This window comes from Oncorhynchus masou, chromosome 18 (genome assembly GCF_036934945.1).
Source record: "Oncorhynchus masou masou isolate Uvic2021 chromosome 18, UVic_Omas_1.1, whole genome shotgun sequence".
NCBI lineage: Eukaryota > Metazoa > Chordata > Actinopteri > Salmoniformes > Salmonidae > Oncorhynchus > Oncorhynchus masou.
Genome location: NC_088229.1, coordinates 35,866,406 through 35,891,937, shown reverse-complemented (window position 1 = coordinate 35,891,937; position 25,532 = coordinate 35,866,406). Strand labels below are relative to the sequence as shown.

Below are 25,532 nucleotides of genomic sequence, written 5' to 3'. Positions count from 1 at the left end.
CTGTCTCTAGCTCTCTTTCTCCCTCTCCATCTCTGTCTCTGTCTCTAGCTCTCTTTCTCCCTCTCCGTCTCTGTATCTGTCTCTAGCTCTCTTTCTCCTTCTCCGTCTCTATCTGTCTCTCGCTCTCTTTCTCCCTCTCCGTCTCTGTATCTGTCTCTCGCTCTCGCTCTCTTTCTCCCTTTCCGTCTCTGTATCTGTCTCTAGCTCTCTTTCTCCCTCTCCGTCTCTATCTGTCTCTAGCTCTCTTTCTCCCTCTCCGTCTCTGTATCTGTCTCTAGCTCTCTGTCTCCCTCTCCGTCTCTGTATCTGTCTCTAGCTCTCTGTCTCCCTCTCCGTCTCTGTATCTGTCTCTAGCTCTCTGTCTCCCTCTCTGTCTCTGTATCTGTCTCTAGCTCTCTTTCTCCCTCTCCATCTCCGTCTCTGTATCTGTTTCTAGCTCTCTTTCTCCCTCTCCGTCTCTGTATCTGTTTCTAGCTCTCTTTCTCCCTCTCCGTCTCTGTATCTGCCTCTAGCTCTTTCTCCCTCTCCATCTCTGTACCTGTCTCTAGCTCTCTTTCTCCCTCTCGTCTCTGTATCTTTCTAGCTTTCTTTCTCCCTCTCCGTCTCTGTATCTGTTTCTAGCTCTCTTTCTCCCTCTCCGTATCTGTCTCCGTCTCTCTTTCTCCCTCTCCGTCTCTGTATCTGTCTCTAGCTCTCTTTCTCCCTCTCCGTCTCTGTATCTGTCTCCGTCTCTCTTTCTCCCTCTCCGTCTCTATCTGTTTCTAGCTCTCTTTCTCCCTCTCCGTCTCTGTATCTGTCTCTAGCTCTCTTTCTCCCTCTCCGTCTCTGTATCTGTCTCCGTCTCTCTTTCTCCCTCTCCGTCTCTATCTGTCTCTAGCTCTCTTTCTCCCTCTCCGTCTCTGTATCTGTCTCTAGCTCTCGTTCTCCCTCTCCGTCTCTGTATCTGTCTCCGTCTCTCTTTCTCCCTCTCCGTCTCTGTATCTGTCTCTAGCTCTCTTTCTCCCTCTCCGTCTCTGTATCTGTCTCCGTCTCTCTTTCTCCCTCTCCGTCTCTGTATCTGTCTCCGTCTCTCTTTCTCCCTCTCCGTCTCTGTATCTGTCTCTAGCTTTCTTTCTCCCTCTCCGTCTCTGTATCTGTTTCTAGCTCTCTTTCTCCCTCTCCGTCTCTGTATCTGTCTCTAGCTCTCTTTCTCCCTCTCCGTCTCTGTATCTGTCTCCGTCTCTCTTTCTCCCTCTCCGTCTCTGTATCTGTCTCTAGCTCTCTTTCTCCCTCTCCGTCTCTGTATCTGTCTCTAGCTTTCTTTCTCCCTCTCCGTCTCTGTATCTGTTTCTAGCTCTCTTTCTCCCTCTCCGTCTCTGTATCTGTCTCCGTCTCTCTTTCTCCCTCTCGTCTCTGTATCTTTCTCTAGCTCTCTTTCTCCCTCTCCGTCTCTGTATCTGTCTCTAGCTCTCTGTCTCCCTCTCCGTCTCTGTATCTGTCTCTAGCTCTCTTTCTCCCTCTCCGTCTCTGTATCTGTCTCTAGCTCTCTTTCTCCCTCTCCGTCTCTGTATCTGTCTCCGTCTCTCTTTCTCCCTCTCCGTCTCTATCTGTTTCTAGCTCTCTTTCTCCCTCTCCGTCTCTGTATCTGTCTCTAGCTCTCTTTCTCCCTCTCCGTCTCTGTATCTGTCTCTAGCTCTCTTTCTCCCTCTCCGTCTCTATCTGTCTCTAGCTCTCTTTCTCCGGTTCTCTTTTTCTCTCGTTCTTTCTCCTGTTCTCTTTTTCTCTCGTTCTTTCTCCCGCTCTCTGTATGTTTCTCGCTCTCTCTCTTCCTCCTACTATATACATTCTTAAACCATTTGAAATACCATGGCAATAATGATTTTAAATATAAAACATGTAATTTAGTAATATAATAAAGATAGTGTTGCACCAAGATAGGAATTAATTTTCTGCTGAAATTCTCATTACCGCGACACGTTCAGCTCTGTCTGAATGTATGTTATGTTGTAATTTAAACAGACTAAAATAAATATATAAAAAAATAAATAAATGGATGTTCTACTAGATGTTTTCAAATTACAGAAAAATGAACTGAATTTTCATGTATAATAATAATACTTTTTAAAATAATAATAAAAACATTTTGGAAACGTGTCTATGACTGATGTTCTCATCCCCCGCAACATTTTTTGAAGGACTGTTTACACACACACACACACACACACACACACACACACAGAGACAATTTAAAATAAAGTTTGAATTTGAATGAAGCAACACATCTGCCAGTTCCTTCAAGATGGATACCAGGTAAGCAGATGTATTTATGTTTCTCCAGTTAAAAGTTAGACTTTCTCCTTGTCAGGCTGCGTACATGACACTATTGATTATCATTACAGATACAGGTAGTTTTCCACATTTAGAAAAATGTTACATTTAAAATGTTCTATGAAAATATACTTCATTAATGTCTTGTGTATAATGAGTAAAAATGTGTCGTCATGGCTTCTCTTAGCAAAGCATGCTAAGGTTTGTCATCCTCCAACACCATTCTCACTTACCGCTACTATTTAAGGCCAGTTGCGGTAGAGAGAACTTCTGTTTTGGTATAGAGAATTTAATCATACAGACTACATTTTTTAAATATATATATATATATATATATATATATATATATTATGAACTATTTCATTTAAATATGATTTATTAACTGTTGATATTCTGCTTTATGTCCCGTTTTAATTGCAGACAGTCAGCAAGTGACAAAAATAAAGTTTTAGCGAAGCCTGACAAAATTCAGAGAAAAGGTTTACACCAACCCAGAACTGCTGGAAGAGTACAGAAGGAAGGAGAGGGAGAGAGAGGTCAGGGGTTGGAGAGGTTACAGCAAGAGTAATTAGCATATATATATATATATATATATATATATATATGCTAATTACTCTTAGCATATACTCTTGCTTATATATATATATTAGTCAATAGGAAGCCTATTCCCTCATACCGTGTCTATACCGAAGTCGATACCCTACAGTGTTAGGAGGTCTACGAGAGACATCTTGACAGACACCAGGACCAATGAAGACATCTACCCCAAAGGAATTACCCAAAAAGAGGACCAGTTTCTTCTATCAAAATCAAGGTCAAAGTTGCAATATTTAGAAGAGAAGCTTTTGGGGAGGACCAAAGAGCGGGTCAGCCTTGAAGAAAAGACTGAAATAGACTGGAGATGATGGCCAAGAGGAAGCAGGTAATTGTCAACATGGAAGGCAGATTGGTCCAGAAAATTACAAAGAGAGGTCCTCAGAGAACATTACCCAATAACAGCCAGAGAAGACTAATGCACACACTTGTTAGCCACTTCCTTCATCTAGATGAAGTCTCCACTGTAATACATGGGAACGAATGGCAAATCTTCATAGATTTCTGTCGTGAGAATCCAAGGCACAGCCTTTCCAAGGCTCAATTCTTTAAACTCAAGCCATTTTGGATTGGTCAGCGAAGAGTCAGACAGAGAAACATGTGCTTCAAAACAGATATGTAAACTTTGGCTTGAAGAGAAAGAAGCTGCACCAGTTTGGGGGTCATAAAAACATCATCTCCAAGGGACACTGTACAGGCCAGTGTGTGTCGTGACGGTGACATTTACAGGACATACAGCAAATTCAAGCGTAAGACATATCACACAACACTGGATCCTTCAACGAAAGGAAACATCATTGTATGGGAGGAGTGGGTCACTAAATCTGTACCAATAACAGAGAAATGCAAAAATGGGTCCACTGAAGAGAAAGAAGTGAGGAATGGGTTTCTTGAGAAGAGGCATACCTCCATTGAAAAGCTGGTGGACCTCAAACAGGACCACCTCTCAAACTTCTCCAGACAAATTTGTAACATCAAGCACCAGTTTGAAAAGACTGAGTTGATTGAGACCCTGACCCAGAATGACGTAATGGTTCACACAGACTACAGTGAGAACTACGTTTGTAAGTACACCAGGGAAATAAAAGAAATTCCCTTTGGAGGTGGAAACCAGCAGGTGACCCTCCATACGGGAGTTATTTATCTCGGTGGGGGCAGGGTGGAGTCCTTTCCATCGCTGTCAGCCTGTCTTCAGCACGCCGCCACAGCCACGTGGGCTCGCCTTGACCCAGTACTGAGGAGCATATGAGAGGAGCATCCAAATGCTAGGATCATCCACTTCATCTTCAGATTGGCCCACATCTCAATATTGGAATGGAACCAACTTTTACCGAGCCTCAACAGTGCCGTTCGTGCGAGGATTTAAGCTTGTAACCTGGAATTTCACGGAGGCGTCCCATGGAAAGGGTGCTCCTGATGGAAGAACCTGGCTGATAGAATTGTGTCCTGTGGTACCAGCAATACCAGATGCCAAAACTCGCTTTTGAGCAGCTGAAACTGTGTTCAGCTCGGTTCTGTTTTTGTACGTGTTGTTTTTGTTCTCTGTTTTTAGCCTACGTATGTCATGTACTTTTTGAAGCACTGCAAAATGAAATTGATTGAACTTGAATCCATGATTGTGCCAATGTTAAGTTTTTATCCATACCTCAGTCTTAATATACTTACTGTCATTACCGAAATCATCAATCTCCTTTCCGAATCCTGTGTATCATTAGCGCAACAGGTGTTCATTTAATGTTCATCTAATGAATGGGAAAAATAGTGATTTGCTTTGAAATGCATGTGCAGAATCTATAGGTTATGTTCTTTCAGGTTTGCCACAACATTATGAAAATATGTAAGGTTTCAATGCGATATCAACAATATTAGGTTGTCGATTTCGGAAGGTGTTGCGGTAATGAGAGATCAGCCATGGAAATTTGTTGATGCAAGTCTTTTTTTAAAGATTTCATCTTTGAAATCTTTGAAACCAAGATTCCGTGAGAATCACCCAATTTAGGCCCACAGACAACACTGACTGGATTAGGGGGGTTGTTGGATTGCGGAGGCCACTGACGGTGATGGCTTTGGCCTCCGGGGGACAGGGCTGTCACCCATTAGGTACTGACCTTAAGGGGGGTGGCGATGGGGGACAGGTAATGGTGACGGAGATTCAGCGTGACAGCAGATGGTGGTGGGGAAAGAAGGCAGGAGAGCGAGAGATGCATGCTTTGGTCATTAGTAGCTCTGTGTGTGTCGAGTCTCAGCATCTCAAAACCGCACACCGATTTCCCCCTGTGTTTTCCCCTTTGGACTCAACGGGTCTCCCCTTGCACTGGCTCAGTGGATGTTCTGTAAGTGTTTATCTATACTCAACAACAACCCTACTGGTTAAATTAAGTGTGATAGTGATGAATGTTTAACTATTACACCAATCAGTTGTTGACATCTCACTTTCTTCCTTATTTCTTTCTTGACATTTCAGTGTCCGACAAGCACCAGTTCAAGAATGAGCAGGTGTTGTACCGTTTCCGCTACGACGACGGCACCTATAAGGCCAGGAGCGAGATGGAGGACATTATGTCAAAGGTACCGTGTCTATCTACAGTGCCTTCAAAAGTATTCGTACTCCTTGACCTATTCTACATTTTCTTGTTGCACAAAAATATTTTGTGTCCCCAAACTACACACAATATCCCATAATGACAGTGAAAACATGATTTTAGACATTTTTGCAAATGTATTAAAAATGAAATGCATAAATATCAAATGGACATAAATAAGTATTCACAGCCCTGAGTGATTACAGCTGTGAGTCTTTTGCCCGTTATTCTTAAAGAGCTGTCAAATTGGTTGTTGATCTTTGCAAGACAACCATTTTCAGGTCTTGCTATACAATTTCAAGTAGATTTAAGTCAAAACTGTAACTCGGACACTCATCAACATTCACCGTCTTCTTGGTAAGCAACTCGTGTATATTTGGCCTCGTGTTTTGGGTTATTGTCCTACTGAAAGGTGAATTAATCTCCCAGTGTCTGGTGGAAAGTAGATTGAACCAGGTTTTCCTCTAGAATTTTGCCTGTGCTTAGCTCCATTCTGTTTCTTTTTTATCTTGAAAAACTCACTAGTCCTTAACGATTACAAGCATATCCATAACATGGTGCAGCCCCTACTATGCTTGAAAATATGGGCAGTCCTGTTGTATTGGATTTGCCCCAAACTGAACACTTTGTATTCAGGACATAAAGTGAATTGCTTTGCCACATGTTTTTGTTTGCAGTATTACTTTAGTGCCTTGTTTCAAACAGGATGCATGTTTTGGAATATAAGTGCCTTCTTTTCACTCTTGTCAATTAGGTTAATATTGTGTAGTAACTTCAATGTTATTGATCTATCCTAAGTTTTCTCCTCAGTTTTCTCCTATCACAGCCATTAAACTTTGAGCAACTGTTTCAGTCACCATTGGCCTCATGGTGAAATCCCTGAGCCGTTTTCTTCCTCTCCAGCAACTGAGTTAGGAAGGACGCCTGTATCTTTGTAGTGACTGGATGTATTGATACACCATCCCAACTGTAATTAACTTCTCCATGCTCAAAGGGATATATTCAGTGTTTTGTTTTTTTACCCATCTACCAATAGGTGCCCTTCTTTACAAGGCATTGGAAAACCTCCCTGGTCTTTGTGGTTGAATTGAAATTCACTGCTCGACTGAGGGACCTTACAGATATTGTGTGGGGTACAGAGATGAGATAGTCATTCAAAAATCATGTTAAACACTATTATTTCACACCGAGTCCATGCAACTTATGTGACTTGTTAAGCACATTTGAGACATTTCAGCTTTTAATTTTTAATGAAATGTCTTAAAGTATTTCCACTTTGACATTCTGGGGTTTTGTGTGTAGGCCAGCGACAAAAACATCTCAATTGAATCCACTTTAAATTCAGCCTGTAACACAACAAAATGTGGAAAAAGTCCAGGGGTGTGAATACAGGGCCTTCAGAAAGTGTATATATGAGGGTTTGGGTCAATTCCACTTTAATTCTACTTCAAATCCTATGAGAAAAATGTGGAATCCTCAATTATCTCATTTTAAATGAAATTGACTCCAAGCCTGTTGAAATATCAAATGGAAAAACAGCAATAGTGCACTTAGCAGCGATAGCCATAGATGTAGAGAAATCTGCAAAGTCGTTCTGGGATGTAGGACTTGAGGAGGGCAAGAGATCAGAGCTTAGTGATACTTTTGATGTCTGAACATATCTGACTGACTCACATTTGTTTGGTGTGAACTATCACTTCGAACGGGCAATCTGCAATTAGAAAAACAACAAAGCTGTCAACCCCCCCACTTAAACTGGTAAACAGCTAAGGGATGGGGCTAGAGAAATGTAACCACTCTCAAATCTATAGATCAAGCTATGGATGCACTTGAGATCAAAATGGTAGTTTTATCCAAAACCATGTTTTGAAGCTAAACAGTGTTTGTTTACTATTGCATTATTTACAAACAATGGTGTGAAACACTTATATGTTGGGTTATGATAAGACAGTTGAACTAAGTTTATTAGGCATTCATAAGTTCTATTATTCAAGAATCAATGGCTATATATCATTCATTTAAAAGTTCAAAAATGTATGTACTGATTGCAGATTGCCTCTTTTTAAAAAGTCAACTTCCGGCAGATGTCTCAAGCCAACATACCTCAGAACTGCTTCTGCTTTTGCAATCTCTGGGTTAATCCTAACTGTCTCTTAAGTAAAATGGTCACATAGTCATGCATTGACATCAATGGGAGACTAAGAAAACATTAGACTTACAGTACCAGTCAAAAGTTTGGTCACACCTACTCATTCCGGGGTTTTTCTTTATTGTGGAATTGCCCCTGAGTTTGAGGCTTTCCCGTTGAGGATACAGTGAATCAAATGTCGTTCTCTCTCTTCTTCCCGTAGGGTGTGAGGCTCTACTGTCGCCTGCACAGCCTGTTCACCCCTGTTGTCAAGTAGGTATCCCTCCTCCTCCCCCTTTCTCCCCCTCTGTCCTGGTGCATCCGTATGCATATTCATACAGGATTCATATTCAGCCCACACCGCCATCTATGAATGACTGAACAAACATGAGTGCTGCTGCCATTCACACCTTTCCCTTTCCCGCGCCTAATCTGGCAACCGTCCGCATCTCGTTCTTCTCCGCTGCTGTGGGTTAATGTGTCAGCCTTCAGCTTGGAGTTGCCCGTTTTGAAGTTTCTTAAGACAGTTCTGAGAGGGGCGGCTGTCGCGTGTAAGCAAACCTGAACGTCGGCCTTGCTGAGTCAGGCAAAATGTATTTAACATGATTTTTTTGTTGAAGTCCATAATAAGCACGCACACCCATCCCACGCACTCATTTACTCTCCCGTCCCACCTCCCTTGACAAACACAGCACTCCATCAATCTTAATTTTACCCCACAAGTCACCTTCACCAGTAGCACTGAAATTGGAGAAAGGACGTCAAGCAAATCAAGACACACACACAGTGCCAACGCCTTTCCCTTTTGCTCTGGGGCACTGATTGTTGTTGCCAGGGTGTCCTGTCATTTCAGACAAAACATCAGGGGTTTGGAAAAAATCACACTGATAAAAATGTCGGCCTGCCACTCCCACATTATGTAACACTGTTGGACCCGTTTGGTATTTGCAATGTAGTTTTGTGGTTACCAGCCTGCCAGTTCTGAATGGCTATCGTTAACTGGGTCGTACAAGGTTTTCGTTAGGGACACAGATTTTTGTTTTCCATTGCAAAACATTGTGCAACGGTGTGACCGACTGAACAGGACCATGCAGCTGTATGATCATTATAGTACCTGTGAGTGACAAAGCACCTCACTCTCATTTAATATCCCATTTGGGTCAGCGTGCCATCATTCATACAGTAGGGCAGTAGAGATACACCCTGTACATAATTCACCACATTGAGATTCACAGGCAAACACAATGATAATGTTCTCCAAACGTTCTGCCGTTCACGTGACCCAACCATCCAATTTATTTTCAGAGCTTCCTGATTCGCTTATCTGCTTCCTCAACAAGAAGAGCCTAGTTTAGATGGTAGGAGTTACCACTAACTACAGATTTATGTGACAAAAAGCTATCTTTATTTCTCTACCCCAAATCCTAATCTTATCCTTTTTAGGGGGATGAAGAAATACCTGATCCTAAAGCAGTCTAGGGATCAGCTTTTACCATCTCCTATGCAATTCAGGCAATTCACAGCAACTCGAAATAAATGTCACTGGTAGAACACCCACTGACCTGAGCTTTCACACAACACTTGTGTGTCAAGAACACAACAGGTGCTGTATGCATTGGACATTATTCAAAGCAATCAGACGCGATTCGTGAAGGGAAGATATACTGGAGACATTAGACAACTACTAGAAATAATTGAAAACTATTGAGAATACAAGGAAACCAGGAATAATTTTTATAGCAGATTTTGAGAATCCTTTGATACGGTATGTCTAGAATCTTAATGTGCCTTTGGAGATTCTCTCAAAAAGATGGGCAAAACTCATGTAAAACAATCCTATGTTAAAATAAAGGTCACTTCTCAGAGAAAGCCTTCAGTACGTCTAGAATCTTTAAGTGCCTGGATTTTTTTCAATTTTGGATTATCTCTCATAAAATGGGTGAAAGTCATGTAAAATAAATAAAAAACATAAGTTCTCTGAACTTTGAATTGTCAAGAGGCGTAAAACAAGGTTGCCATATTTATTATGGCCATTGAACTGATAACTATAAACATCTAATGATATAAGATTTTAAGGGCCAAAGAATGTATGGAGTATATAGAAAAGTATCAATGAACGCCGATCATTCAAGTTTTCATTTTAGTCCTAAATCTTCAAACTTGAAGGGCCTTATTGGGGAACTGGATACATTTTCAGGTTTCTCTGGACTAAATCCCAACTATGATAAGTGTACTACTGCAGTTGAAGTCAGAAGTTTACATACACTTAGTTTGGAGTCATTAAAACTTGTTTTTCAATAACTCCACAAATTTCTTCTCAACAAACTATAGTTTTGGCAAATCGGTTAGGAAATCTACTCTGTGCATGATACAATACATTTTTCCAACAATTGTTTACAGACAAATGATTTCACTTATAATTCACTGTATCATAATATCATTGTGCCGACATTGTAACTGTAGCTGCTTCTAGGCTAGATTGAACAGCTGCTCTAAAGATACTGCTAATGCTCATGTTCTGTGTTAGAAAAAGTTACCTGCCCATAGAAACACACAGGAGATTTTGGAAGGTACTGTTGAAGTCGTAAGATGATGTAAACGAGTTTTAATGACTCCAACCAAAGTGTTTCAACCACTCCACAAATGTCTTGTTAACAAACTATAGTTTTGGCAAGTCGGTTAGGACATCTACTTTGTGCAGGACACAAGTAATTTTTCCAACAATTGTTTACAGATATTATTTCACTTATAATTCACTGTATCACAATTCCAGTGGGTCAGACGTTTACAAACAATAAGTTGACTGTGCCTTTAAACAGTTTGGAAAATTCCAGAAAATGATGTCATGGCTTTAGAAGCTTCTGATAGGCTAATTGACATAATTACATTACTCCCGTCTGAACAGACATGAATATAACTATTCAAAATACTACACCAGGGAGCATAATTTAGCGGTGGATTAAATTGGAGGTGTACTTGTGGATGTATTTTAAGGCCTACTTTCAAACTCAGTGCCTCTTTGCTTGACATCATGGAAAATCAAAATAAATCAGCCAAGACCTCAGAAAAATAATTGTAGACCTCCACAAGTCTGGTTCATCCTTGGGAGCAATTTCTAAAGGCCTGAAGGTACCACGTTAATCTGTATAAACACCACGGGACCGTACAGCCGTCATACCGCTCAGGAAGGAGACGCATTCTGTCTCCTAGCGACAGAATCAAATCAATCCCAGAACAACAGCAAAGGACCTTGTGAAGGTGCTGTAGGAAACCGGTACAAAAGTATCTATATCCACAGTATAACGAGTCCTATATCGACATAACCTGAAAGGCCACTCAGCAAAGTTGAAGCCACTGCTCCAAAGCTGCCATAAAATAGTCTGGCTATGGTTTGCAACTGCACATGGGGACAAAGATGGTAATTTTTGGAGAAATGTCCTCTGGTCTGATGAAACAAAAATAGAACTGTTTGGTCATATTGGAGGATAAATGGGGAGGCTTGCAAGCCGAAGAACAACATACCAAACGTGAAGCACGGGGATGGCAGCATCATGCTGTGGGGGTGCTTTGCTGCAGGAGGGACTGGTGTGCTTCACAAAGTAGATGGCATCATGAGGAGGGAAATTATGTGGATATATTGAAGCAACATCTGAAGACATCAGTCAGGAAGTTAAAGCTTGGTAGAGAAATGGGTCTTCCAAATGGACAATGACCACAAGCATACTTCCAAAGTTGTGGCAAAATGGCTTAAGGACAACACATTCAAGGTATTGGAATGGCCATCACAAAGCCCTGACCTCAAGCCTATAGAAAATTTGTGGGCAGAACTGAAAAAGTGAACTCATTCAAGCCAGGACTGGCAGCCATTGATAGTGTACCCTTTGAGTTTAACAGTAAAAGTGCCAGGGTTAGAGGTTCCAAAATCCTTCTATGGCCACAACGCAATAAGCTGTTCTATATTTGGCGCGCGTGCTGCCCAAATTGCGATCTTCCCGACTGTAAGTACTTGTGATCCAATTTAATCCACCGCTAAATGATGCTCCCTGGTGTAGAATTTTGAATAGTTTTATTCATGTCTGTTCAGATGGGAGTAATGTAATTTTGGGCAAAGTTATTTCAATTTATCAGTGGGTGCTGCAACACCTCCAGCACCCGAACTTCCCTCTGTGCGCCCTACAACTCTTAATCTCTCCGTCTTGAACAAAACATTTTGGAACACCTTCCTAATATTGAGTCACACCCGCTTTTACCCTCAGAACTGCCCCAATTTGTCAGGGCATGGATCCTACAAGGTGTCATGTTGACTCCAGTGCTTCCCTCCGTTGTGTCAAGGGTGCTGGATGTCTTTGGGTGGTGGACCCTTCTTGATACACAAACTGTTGAGTGTGAAAGACCTAGCAGCGTTGTAGTTCTTGACACACTCAAGCTAGTGTGCCTGGCACCTACTACCGTACACCGTTCAAAGGCACTTCAATCTGTTGTCCTGCCCATTCACTCTCTGAATGGCACACATATACAATCCATGTCTCAATTCTCTCAAGAATTATTTTTTTAATGTTTTATCCTGTCTCCTCCCCTTCATCTACACTGATAGAAGTGGATTTAAGTGACATGAAAAAGGGGTCATAGCTGTCACCTGGTCAGTCTGTCGTAGAAAGAGCAGGCGTTCCTAATGTTTTGTACAGTGTACTATCCTTATGGGGAAAGAAAGGACCAAATGAGAGAAATGAATGACAACATATGAAAGACAAAAAGCACAAATGATGATAGCTGGCTTGCATGCAATCCGACATGTGGATCTGAACTTCAAGATTTATACTCTAGGAAGTTTACAATTTCTTGAAAAGGTTTTAGGCTACTGCACACATCTTAAGCTTTCGTTTTAAAGGGTATTTTGGTTTTATGTGTGACAGATTTGATTTATTTTTATCATTGCCATAACATTGTTAAAAGACACAAGTAATACAGAATATGCCTTATTTAATTGTTTGTCGAAGGAAAACGGAAAACTAAGCAAACGTATTTTTGAAGATGTTTCTTGTTTTTCTGCCATAGCCTATCGAGGCCTGTACTCCATGATCGCTCAGATCCTTTTCTACATGTTGGAAATGATTTGAATTGTGCTCTGTCTGGATGTCTTGACTCGTGAATATTCAGTTATGTTGCTATCCAAATGGCACACAACATTTTAAGATGTGAGGAAAATGAGTGAAGACAATGTGCTGTTACATGAAGTCAGTTTGCTTAGGGACTTCTGCTAAAACCCAACCACCGCCTCAGGGTGAACTAGATTTCCAAACCTGATAATTGTATATGTTTTGATGTGGAAATCATACCTGTTTTTATATTATGTATTTTTTGATGCCTCTGAATAGAAAATGGTGGTGGTGCAAGTTTTTCCTATTTTAGTTAAAGTTATTTTACACGTTTAAAAAAACTGTTTCTATAAGGCATAATGTCATTTTCTTCATGTCGTTTAATAACATCTTTAAGGTTCTGGGAAATGTCTTTTGTGTGCACCTGCTTGCTTGAATGTGTTTTTGATGCATTTAGCTTTGAAACCATATCCTTATTCCTTCTGTCTCATTCTCCCTTGCAGGGACAGAGACCACCATTTAAAAACCTTCAAGTCTGTGGTGCCTGCCAGCAAACTGGTTGACTGGCTTCTGTCACAGGTACAGTGTACACACACAGGAGAACACGCAACACACACACACACACACACACACACTGGAGTGGCGGCCCCAGCCGTGCTCCCCACTGTGTCTGAGGTGAAAACAACAAGTCTAAGCTTGATGTGTACCTCCATTCTGTTTCCCAGGGTGACTGTTCCACACGTGAGGATGCGGTGACGTTGGGGGTTGGACTGTGCAACAATGGCTTCATGCACCACGGTCAGTGCAGCACACACGCGTCACGTGTTCCATGTTTTACACGTGTCACGTGACTGAATGACATACAGTACATCGGGATATTGCGTAACATTTTTCATCAGGCTTATAATTCCCCTGAGCCGATGGTCAGGGACTGCAACATAATTTCATAGAATTCATTTATGCCAACACATGTTACACATCACTGAGTGATACACTGTATATACACACACACACACCATGCTACAATGCTTTACAGCCACAAGGAAAATTGGGTCTGCAAAACTAGTCATTATTTGACCAATTTTGCATGAAGTTTCTCCTGCTTGGTTTCAAGTGTTTCTCTGATTTTCGCCAGAGTACATAATAATACTCCTTGTTATTAGATTCGGTTATTAATCATGTTATAATCAAAACATAACATTCCACGTTAACCATTTCCTTCCTCACACAGTAGGTGTCAGTTGTCATTCCTGTACGGTTGTTTTCTTGTAAACCAGTAATACTCGATTATTGCATGATATTTTTCCTAACTGTCATACTGTAACTGTCACTTGAAAGGTGTTCCTATTCACTTTGGGACGAACCCTAACTTCCACTTATGTCAAATTCTCACTTAGTCATGAATTGATGAAGTGAATATTCCACCAAAATGGAAGTTAGGACGTGCCCAAATTATGACAGTCAGTCGGTACACGTACAGTCGTGGCCAAAGGTTTTTAGAATGACAAAAATATACATTTTCACAAAGTCTGCTGCCTCAGTTTGTATTATGGCAATTTGCATATACTCCAGAATGTTATGAAGAGTGATCAGATGAATTGCAATTAATTGCAAAGTCACTCTTTGCCATGCAAATGAACTGAATTCCCCCCCTCAAAAAAAACAACAACATTTCCACTGCATTTCAGCCCTGTCACAAAAGGACCAGCTGACATCATGTCAGTGATTCTCTCGCTAACACAGCTGTGAGTGTTGACGAGGACAAGGCTGGAGATCACTCTGTCAAGCTGATTGAGTTCGAATAACAGACTGGAAGCTTCAAAAGGAGGGTGGTGCTTGGAATCATTGTTCTTCTGTCAACCATGGTCACCTGCAAGGAAACATGTGCCATCATCATTGCTTTGCACAAAAAGGGCTTCACAGGCAAGGATATTGTTGCCAGTAAGATTGCACCTAAATCAACCATTTATCGCATCATCAAGAACTTCAAGGAGAGAGGTTCAATTGTTGTGAAGAAGGCTTCAGGGCACCCAAGAAAGTCCAGCAAGCGCCAGGAACGTCTCCTTCCCCGCGATCGGAGCACCACCAGTAGAGAGCTTGCTCAGGAATGGCAGCAGGCAGTTGTGAGTGCATCTGCACATACAGTGAGGCGAAGGCTTTTGGAGGATGGCCTGGTGTCAAGAAGGGCAGCAAAGAAGCCACTTCTCTCCAGGAAAAACATCACATCAGGGACAGACTGATATTCTGCAAAAGGTACAGGGATTGGACTGCTGAGGACTGGGGTAAAGTCATTTTCTCTGACGAATCCCCTTTCCGATTGTTTGGGGCATCCGGAAAAAAGCTTGTTTGGAGAAGAAGAGGTGAGCGCTACCATCAGTCCTGTGTCATGCCAAAAGTAAAGCAGTAAACTCCCTAGACTCCCCAATCCCATTGTGAACTTGTGATCAATCCTCAAGAGGGCGGGTGGACAAACAAAAACCCACAAATTCTGACAAACTCCAAGCATTGATTTATGCAAGAATGGGCTGCCATCAGTCAGAATGTGGCCCAGAAGTTAATTGACAGCATGCCAGGGTGGATTGCAGAGGTCTTGAAAAAGAAGGGTCAACACTGCAAATATTGACTCTTTGCATCAACTTCATGTAATTGTCAATAAAAGCCTTTGAAGCTTATGAAATGCTTGTAATTATACTTCAGTATTCCATAGTAACATCTGACAAATATCTAAAGACACTGAAGCAGCATGCTTTGTGGAAATTAATATTTGTCATTCTCAAAACTTTTGGCCACGACTGTAGAAAGTTTTCCCACATCCATACGATGGCTTCAAGTCCGATGACCATAAATCACAATCAGACCACACTGTTGTCAACATCAACAGTATTTGCAGTGTTCCTTGGCATTTCCACGTTCGCAGTCTGGGTCGCAGAATTGAACCATGGAACACTCTTTCCTTATCCTGGTTTAACCAGACTGAATGTTCTGCTCACCAGAGAAACAATGGTGAGTGCAGGGCTCATTCTGATTTGAAATAGACTAGACCTTCCATAGCTTGCCAGCTATATCCTTGTGAACTTTGAATGCTCTCGAACCAGCACAATCTACTATACGTCCTACGCATATACACACACACTTATACACTCAGCCAAGAAGAAACGTCTTCTCACTGTCAACTGCGTTTATTTTCAGCAAACTGAACATGTGTAAATATTTGTCTGAACGTAAAAAGATTCAACAACTGAGACATAAACTGAACAAGTTCCACAGACATGTGACTAACAGAAATGGAATAATGTCTCTCTGAACAAAGGGGGGTCAACAGCTGTGGCCACCAGCTGCATTAAGTACTGCAGTGCATCTCCTCCTCATGGACTGCACCAGATTTGCTAGTTCTTGGTGTGAGATGTTACCCCACTCTTCCACCAAGGCACCTGCAAGTTCCTGGACATTTCTGGGGGGAATGGCCCTAGCCCTCACCCTCCGATCCAACAGATCCCAGATGTGCTCAATGGGATTGAGATCAGGGTTCTTCGCTGGTCATGGCAGAACACTGACATTCCTGTCTTGCAGGAAATCACACACAGAACAAGCAGTATGACTGGTGGCATTGTCATGCTGGAGGGTCATGTCAGGATGAGCCTGCAGGAAGGGTACCACATGAGGGAGGAGGATGTTTTCCCTGTAACGCACAGCATTGAGATTGCCTGAAATGACAACAAGCTCAGTCCGCTGATGCTGTGACACACCGCCCCAGACCATGACGGACTCTCCACCTCAAATTTGATCCCACTCCAGAGTAAGGGCATCGGTGTTACGCTCATTCATTTGATGATAAACACAAATCCGTCCATCACCCCTGGTGAGAAAAAAACGCGACTCGTCAGTGAAGAGCACTTTTTGCCAGTCCTTTCTGGTCCAGCGACGGTGAGTTTGTGCCCATAGGCAACATTGTTTCGGGTGATGTCTGGTGAGGACCTGCCTTACAACAGGCCTCCAAGCCCTCAGTCCAGCCTCTCTCAGCCTATTGCAGACAGTCTGATTACTGATGGAGGGATTGTGCGTTCCTGGTGTAATTCGGGCAGTTGTTGTTGCCGTCCTGTACCTGTCCCGCAGGTGAGATGTTTGGATATACCGATTCTGTGCAGGTGTTGTTACACGTGGTCTGCCACTGCGAGGACGATCAGCTGTCCGTCTCCCTGTAGCGCTGCCTTAGGCATCTCACAGTACGGACATTGCAATTTATTGCCCTGGCCACATCTGCAGTCCTCATGCCTCCTTGCAGTATGCCTAAGGCACATTCACGCAGATGAGCGGGGACTCTGGGCATCTTTCTTTTGGTGTTTTTCAGAGTCAGTAGAAAGGCCTCTTTAGTGTCCTAAGTTTTCATAACTGTGACCTTAATTGCCTACCGTATGTAAGCTGTTAGTATCTTAACGACAGTTCCACAGGTGCATGTAACATTAATTGTTAATGGTTCATTGAACAAGCATGGGAAACAGTGTTTAAAACCTTTACAATGAAGATCTGTGAAGTTATTTGGATTTTTACGAATTATCTTTGAAAGACAGGGTCCTGAAAAAGTGCAGTTTCTTTTTTTTTGCTGAGTTTAGTGGACACACAAACAATCTCACACACACTAATACAGTATTGACACACACACACCTCCCGATGCCATCTGCTGGCTAGTTCTCCTTTTCAAGTTCACACGTCTCTTCTCTGCCTGCTGAGTGCATTGCATGTCTCTTCTCACCTCAGCTGTCCCTTCACATGCCCCAGCTCAGTCAGTATGTCTGTGTTCTTTCTCTTAACCTCTCTTTCACCCACTTCCTCGTAAGCACATTCTCTCTGTCCCTTTTCCTTTCGTCCCCTCTCTCTCTCTCCCTCTATTTCTCTCGTGCACATGCTCTCAGTCCCTGTATCATTCTCCTTTCTCTCCCATCTCTCTCTCTGTCTCTCTCTCTGTCTCTCTCTCTCTTCTCTCTGTCTCTCTCTCTCTCGCAGTACTGTACATAAAGCAAAGCAGCGTTTCTCCTAAATATTTCATCTTAGGCGGGTCGCAAGTGCCCTGCAAAGCCTCATACAATGAAAGGCTGCAGACCAACATCAACATTGTCTGCTTTATGTAATAGCAGGGGAACACCGCGATAAGTAACAGATGCTATTCAAGGGTTCAGAGCTTTCCTGTGGTATTCACTTCCCCAATTGAATTCACACTCATAACAGCAGTCACCAATTTCAATGGGACACCAATTTAGTGTCAGTGGTAGGGTGCGTGTCTCTCTCTCTCTGTGGGTTGGGTATGTGTGTATAGTGGGAGTTTCTTGACGACTTGAATAGGTGGTATTAAAGGTATTCAAAGGATTCATCGTCTGACCGATTGGAAATGCCCCCTAGGCTTAATTGTTTTGGCATAGTGCCGGACTGTGTGTGTGTGCAGCACAAATCCGTTTGACTGATTTTGTTCCGCTTGGCCTACCAGATGGTCTCCCATACAGCTGTGTGTCTTTACCCCAGATACCACTGTTCTTTACAACCCTTCACTCTGACAGAGAGACAGACAGGTAGACAGACTGACACCTGTCACAGCCACCATCGACCACTGTTGGCTCGATACAATAACATGGCATCAGACTCCAAGTGCACAGTGCGCTGTCTAGTCATGGAAAAACTGGGGAAGCTGTTTTCATGGAAAGATTGAGACGGACAGGATCAGAGAGGAGAACAGAGTGTCCTTCCAACATGGCTATGAAAACACAGACATTTAAAGCCGACTGTCCTTTTTTGAGTAACACGCACACACACACACGGCCCCTTTCTGATGAATGACAGTGGGGTTGGGTTACCTGAGTGAAAGAATTGACGGTAATGTTTCCACTGGCATTTCCTTGGTATATCCTAAGAAATTATATACCTAACACACACACACTGCAACCTTTAAGCAAGTATTTCACCCCAACCTGTGTTGAATTAGCAGCTAGTCACTTGCCTGTGAATGAATGTCCAAGTAGGTGACGAAAGGTGTATTATTTATTTATATAGCCCTACTTTTGACCAGTGGTAGTATGTGGCTAAAGGTGTATTATTTATATATATATATATATATATATATATATATATATATATATATATATATATATATATATATATATATATATATATATCCAACCCTACTTTTGACCAGTGGTAGTATGTGGCTAAAGGTGTATTATTTATTTATATAGCCCTACTTTTGACCAGTGGTAGTATGTGGCTAAAGGTGTATTATTTATATATATATATCCAGCCCTACTTTTGACCAGTGGTAGTATGTGGCTAAAGGTGTATTATTTATATATATATATATATATATATATATCCAGCCCTACTTTTGACCAGTGGTAGTATGTGGCTAAAGGTGCAGCCCTACTTTTGACCAGTGGTAGTATGTGGCTAAAGGTGTATTATTTATATATATATATCCAGCCCTACTTTTGACCAGTGGTAGTATGTGGCTAAAGGTGTATATATATATATATATATATATATATATATATATATATATATATATATATATATATATATATATATATATATATATATATATATATATATATATATATATATATATATATATATATATCCAGCCCTACTTTTGACCAGTGGTAGTGCACTACATAGGGAATAAGGTGCCATTCTTTTTCAGAAGCAGACTTTACTTGAAGCTGCTGTGACCCACATTTCTCTTTAGCTCACCACTTCTCTCTTTTCTTTTCCTTTTCTCACAGTCCTGGAGAAGAGCGAGTTCAAAGACGAATCGCAGTTCTTCCGTTTCTATGCCGACGAGGAGATGGAGGGCACGAGTTCCAAGAGCAAGCAGCTGCAACGCAATGACTTCAAGCTCATTGAGAACATCCTGGCCAAGTCCCTGGTGGTGAGCGTGACTACACACACACATGAATGTGTACACAGACACACACGCATGTATATACACACACACACAGGAACGTATACACACACACGCATGTATACACACACACACAGGAACGTATACACACACACGCATGTATACACACACACACACAGGAACGTATGCACACACACACACACACACACATGAACAAACACTCACACAAATGTATACACACACACACACACAGGAACGTATGCACACACACACACACACACATGAACAAACACTCACACAAATGTATACACACACACATGAACACACACGCATGAACGTATACACACACACATGATTACGCACACACAGGAACGTATACACAGACACACACGCATGTATACACACACAGGAACGTATACACACACACAAATGTATACACACACACACATGAACACACGCATGTACACACACGGACGTATACACACACACATGAACATGTACACCCAAACACACATGAACAGACACAAACATATACTCACACACACATGAATGTACACACACACTTACATGCATGAACATTATACAGTACACACACACGCATGAATGTAAGTAAACACAGGCATGAACACACACTTGCACACACTTGCACATAAATGAACACCTGCATCTGTGTATGATCATAACAGCACTATACAGAATTATTTGCCAGTAATTCATTGCATGGTTTATCCACTGCTGTACCAAAAAGCTACCACTGTTATTTGGAGGACTAGGTTTTCGACTTCCCCAGTGGTCTGGGCATGATTTGGAAACAGCCATGTCCTGTCCTCCGCTCCACAAGGCCTGTGCGTACACGTGACGGCGTGAACCACATCTGGATGTGGGTCTCAGAGAGCACTTGAAGATGTCTCATCCCCCGTGGCTGTTGCAGCTCAAAAATCTCCTCACGCCTTTGAAGACGAGACAGGGCTTTGAAGTCCTTCTGATCCAACAGCGTATTAATGGCAGTTGTCTTTTACAAATCGTGTGTGTGGGGGTGGAGGTCTCATAGGAGGCGAGCATCAGGAAGAACCATTTTAAACTGATGAGATCAGTTTGATGGTTTGCCCGTAGTCAAACCGAAAACAATCGCTAACATTTGTTCCGTTTGAATGCTAAAAAGCTAAGAAATAGATATAATCGACAATATGTAAGGAATGCCACATATCGAAACCCACAAACGCTCATGAGTTCGGTTGAAATGCATAGGAGGACGTGGTGGAGACTTTTTGAAGAAGATGGTCCTCAAAGAGGAACCATCACATACATGCTTCCATGCGTGAACTGCAGTTAGACTTGACATACCCCCCTACTGTGTGTGAAGAGGCTAATTACAAAGCTCTCCGAAGGCCTGCCAGAAATGTCTCTCTGACCTTTAACCATCTCACCCTTGATTGGACATGTCCATTTGTTGCCATAAAGGGACCCCCCCCCCCCCTCCCCCGAAGCACTCTGAAGAAAAGCTGTCTCATTATTTGAAAAGTAGGGTCCACAGCAGAAAGGAACATGGCGGTGTCTCTGTTCGACTGTTGATTTTGTGCGTCTGAGACTGCCTTGCCTGTGTTGCTCTCCATCTCTCCTCACATTCTCTCTCGCTCTCTCTCTCCTTCTCACGTTCTCTCTCTCCCTCTGTCACTCTTTCTATATTAGTTTCTCTTCGTCTAATGTTCTGTCTCTCTCACACTCTTTCTCTCTCTCGGTCCCTTCCTCTCGCGCTCTTGGTCTCTCTTGATCGATGCATCCACACCGTGCGACTCTCCGCTGTGACATCCACCAACAGGTGCTAGAAGAATGAGAGTAAAAGGTCAAACCCACCTCAGAAAAGGGTGGGAAACTGGGAGCTACATCGAGTTATGTTGTGTCCAGCTAACACAAGTGCATTAGCTTTTCCAAGCGTTTCGTCAGCAGAACGAACGAGGAAGTGGACCATTTTTATTTTGCCTAGAAGACGCCCCATCCCTGATGATTAGCTCAAATGCTAATCCTTCCCATTCCCTACAGCTATGACTGAAGTGATAGTCCGACACACACACACACACACACACACACACATACACATACACACACAGCTCCTTGATGCTGCAGAGCCCATTGATTAGTCTTTCTCCTTGTAGCAGTCTCCTCAGACGGGCGTTAGCGATAGCCATCTTATCACAACTCTGCAGTAGGGAGATAACCCCCACCATGTGATTGTTAGTGCTTGGTAATGGAATCGTCCCAAATAAACCCACATGTGACGTACGCATTTGACCCAGGTCTGTTCATTGCCATTGTGTCATTCGGTTGTCATTGACCTGCACAGTGATTGCCAGACAAAATGTCCAGATTTTGTTGGTTCCTTCATTTTGCGCAATGGATGAATCAATGCCTTCCAAGCTCCTTGGTCGATGTTGTGTTGTTTGTTTCTCTCCCCACAGATCCACCCTGAGGAGGAGGACTACGGCTTTGAAATCGAGGAGAAGAACAAGGCCATCGTGGTGAAGTCTGTCACCAGGGGCTCTCACGCCGAGGTGAGGAGTCTACATACACACACACACACACACACACAGACAACACACACGTCTGTGCTTCTTCCTTCTCACTGACAGAGTCCATTAGTCCCAGTGATTCAGGCGCTGGTGGTTCTGTCACTCTCCTCAGGGCATCTATTCTCAGTGTGGGGATCAGATCAGTATTACATTAGACATGCCTGCTCACATTCTCCTCAATGCCACCACACGCCACAACACGACATCCCAGCTCTTTGTGTGTGTGCTTACGTGTGCGCGTGTGTGCTTACGTGTGTGTGTATGTACGTGCCTGCACACGTCTCCATCTGTCTTTCTGCCTGCAGCCTTATGGGAGGACAGCCTTCTATCTCTACTCTCTCTCTCCTCTCTCCTGACTCAACTAATCAGGGTCTTGGTATCTTGTTGATTGGTTGAATCAGAGGAACTAGTGTTGGGATGGAATAATGACTGGTGATCTCTGAGTGAAGGGATTGGGGGAAACAGCCATACTGTACTCCTTCACTAACTGTCCCTAACGGTCTTTCTCGTCTCCCTTGTTCCCTGTCCCCTCCATCTCATTCCTCAGCCCCCTCTATCGCCTCTGCTTCTCTGCTCCAGACAGTGCCAGTTTAGTTCGGTCCTGGCTGACACAGAGCGCGCTCGCGTGCGTGTGTGTGTGCGTGCCAGCATTGTGAATGAGGCTCAGCTGATTCACAGGGCCCAGTGAAAAACCCTGGGAGAGCCAGGGACTCTAAGAGGGTCGGGGGGGGAGAATACCAAACATGCGCACACACAAACACACACACATATTCAGAGGGCCACTGTGCCTGGCTGTCCCTATTCTGGTCTGTCCTCCAAAGCCAACCCCGCAGGCAACCAAAGCCAAGCGGATCTGGTCCCTGGGTCCTGGGCGAGCCAGAGAGGATATAGAGGATGCATTATTCTCACGACGTGACCAGACACATGCACGCAAAACCCATCACAGTTCAATATGCATTAATGCCCCGCAAATGGCGGGCAGATGTGCAAAGCTCATATCGTTGAGCTTCCCTTCTTCATTAGCGTTTTTTTTTTTTTAAATGTATCATTAAGATTTCACCTGAATGCCTTTCCCCATTATTTAACCAGGTTTTATAAGCGAAATCTGGTCAAATTGTTCTCAAGCATTTTTACATTTGCAAAGCAAAATGGCCGCTGATCTAGCTTGAAATGATGAGACAACCTATCCGGACACTTCACCGGTGTTGTTTCCACTCCGTCCTCCCTCTCCAGATGGCAGGGCTGCAGGCGGGCAGGAAGATCTTCACCATCAACGAGGACCTGGTGTTCCTCAGGCCCTTCCAGGAGGTGGAGACCATGATCAACCAGGCCTTCTGCATCCGCCGCTCCTTACGCCTGCTGGTCAACACCAAGGCCAAGGAGTGAGCTACAGTAGTACAAGCATGGACACGCACATATACACATACCCAATTTCATTACACACCACACACACACACACACTTAACTAGACACACAGGCTGTGTTTGGCCAGTCTCTGATTCACTCCCTTCTTGATTTAGGATCGTGAAGGTTCCAGACACTCCAGAGCCCCTGTCCTTCAAACTCTGTGGCTCCGCCCCACCTCATGTACACGCAGTAAGGAAAGGTGAGTATCAACCGCTTTGATTGGCTCTCTCTGAATGTGACCTTGAGTATTGGGGTTCACTCATTGGACGTGACACCACACACAGGAAATATGTACTGCGTCGTATGTTAAATGGCTCGTGATTTAGTCACGTCTTGTCTGCTAATAGACCATTTATGGGAGGGAACCTGGAATGCTAGAAAACATGCCAGAAACCTGTCTTTAAATTATAGGATGAGGTAACGTTACCTTCCAGCTATGCACCTGTCAGCTTCAGTTCCCTTTTACTGAGGCTCTGCTTTTTTGGACCACATGTTCGCTAGGGTTCAAAGTTAAAACCCTAAAAGACAGTGCTCCCCCCTACACACACACACACACAACTTAACTCCTCTTTGTTAATACAACCACCTGGGCCACATTCTCCCGGTACACTGCCTGCTAGGCAGATGTTTATATTATATAAAAAGAAGAAGCGAAAGAAGAGTGGGGGGGGAGATTTATGGCTATCGAGTTGCGAGTGAGGGATTGGTCCAAATGTGTAAAACAGCTGGAAGAAGAGGTCGGAAAAAATGTCTTACTCCTTTCTGTAGTATCCAGGGATGAGGACAAACACACACACGCAGGCTGTGGAGTGTGGGGTTCCTTCCAGCTACCGGCCCCATATGAGTTGTCTCTGAATGATGTCAGACTCTCCAGGCACACTCTCATCTCCTAAATCAGGGCCCTACTTGACGGCTGGGAGGGGTTGCTGCTAAACTGAAGTTATGGCGCTGTGTGCTTTGTGTGAGGTGGATGACAGGGAAAGGGATGCTAGGCCTGGTATTTTAAAATGGGACAGGAATATCTGTTTAGTGCACAGCTAAAGTGTGACCAGGAGTTATTTGAAGTTTTTACACCAACGTATGTATGTCTTCACTGTGTGCGTATCTCTTTCTTTGAGAAAGATGGCCTTGGATAGGTCTTCTCTGATGAACCGATTCTTAATTTCAATGGGATGTCCTAATTGAATGAAGGTTACATTGAATAAAATACGTATATACATGAAGGACTAGATTTAAAAGAAAAAATGCATTGCACTTACAGTATATTGCAGCAATTTGTAGAACTTTTGTTTGGGGGGGGGGGGGGGGGTGACTAAAAGAATGACCGCATTGCGATTACAATGACGACCCTGTGGCATATCCAAATGTGATCCCTGACCCCTGTGTGACTCCAGGGTCGGAGGCGGCGGCAGCGGGCCTCCAGCCAGGTCAGTGTATCCTGAAGGTGAACGGCAACAGCATGAACCTCAGTGACTACCAGGAGGTCCTGGAGCACTTCACCTCCTCCCAGCAGGAACACCCCGACATGGTGAGAGACCTGGCACTTCCATCCATTGGTTTAATTCTGTCTGCATAGCGTTAGGGGAGACAAATGTTCGGAGATGGTGAGATTCAACCACAAAGGCATGGCCCAGTCTTCCCCTATCCTGGTCCTGGGCGCCCCAAAGGTCCTTCACTAACATACCTGATTCCACTTATCAAAAGCTTGATGAGGAGTTGAATCAAGTGCCTAAACGCCAGGATTGGATTGGAGAACGCTGACATAGCCTAATGTAGCTGTAAAAAGAGCCTTAAACCATTGCTACTTTTCTACCCGTGTCAAGATGTTTTTCTACCAAACTAGTGTGTTCCCTTCTACAGTGTCACATGCAAGGTTTTATTTTTATTTGTTGCGTCACAACTAGGGTTCTTCCTGATTCTCAGTTTCAGTCTTCTGCCAGTAGACCTCTTCCCCCCCCTCTTTCCTTT

General features: G+C 43.2%; 1 protein-coding gene across 1 annotated transcript in view; it reads left to right on the top strand.

Moving 5' to 3' along the window:
• Positions 1-25,532, top strand: part of prex1 (phosphatidylinositol-3,4,5-trisphosphate-dependent Rac exchange factor 1) — a 118,466-nt gene that overhangs the window by 57,297 nt on the left and 35,637 nt on the right. The window contains exons 12-20 of the mRNA XM_064923138.1: positions 5,366-5,469; positions 7,835-7,884; positions 13,211-13,286; positions 13,433-13,505; positions 19,472-19,617; positions 22,047-22,139; positions 23,391-23,539; positions 23,678-23,763; positions 24,959-25,092. Coding sequence (XP_064779210.1) covers positions 5,366-5,469; positions 7,835-7,884; positions 13,211-13,286; positions 13,433-13,505; positions 19,472-19,617; positions 22,047-22,139; positions 23,391-23,539; positions 23,678-23,763; positions 24,959-25,092 — 911 coding nt within the window. The remainder of the gene's footprint in view (positions 1-5,365; positions 5,470-7,834; positions 7,885-13,210; positions 13,287-13,432; positions 13,506-19,471; positions 19,618-22,046; positions 22,140-23,390; positions 23,540-23,677; positions 23,764-24,958; positions 25,093-25,532) is intronic.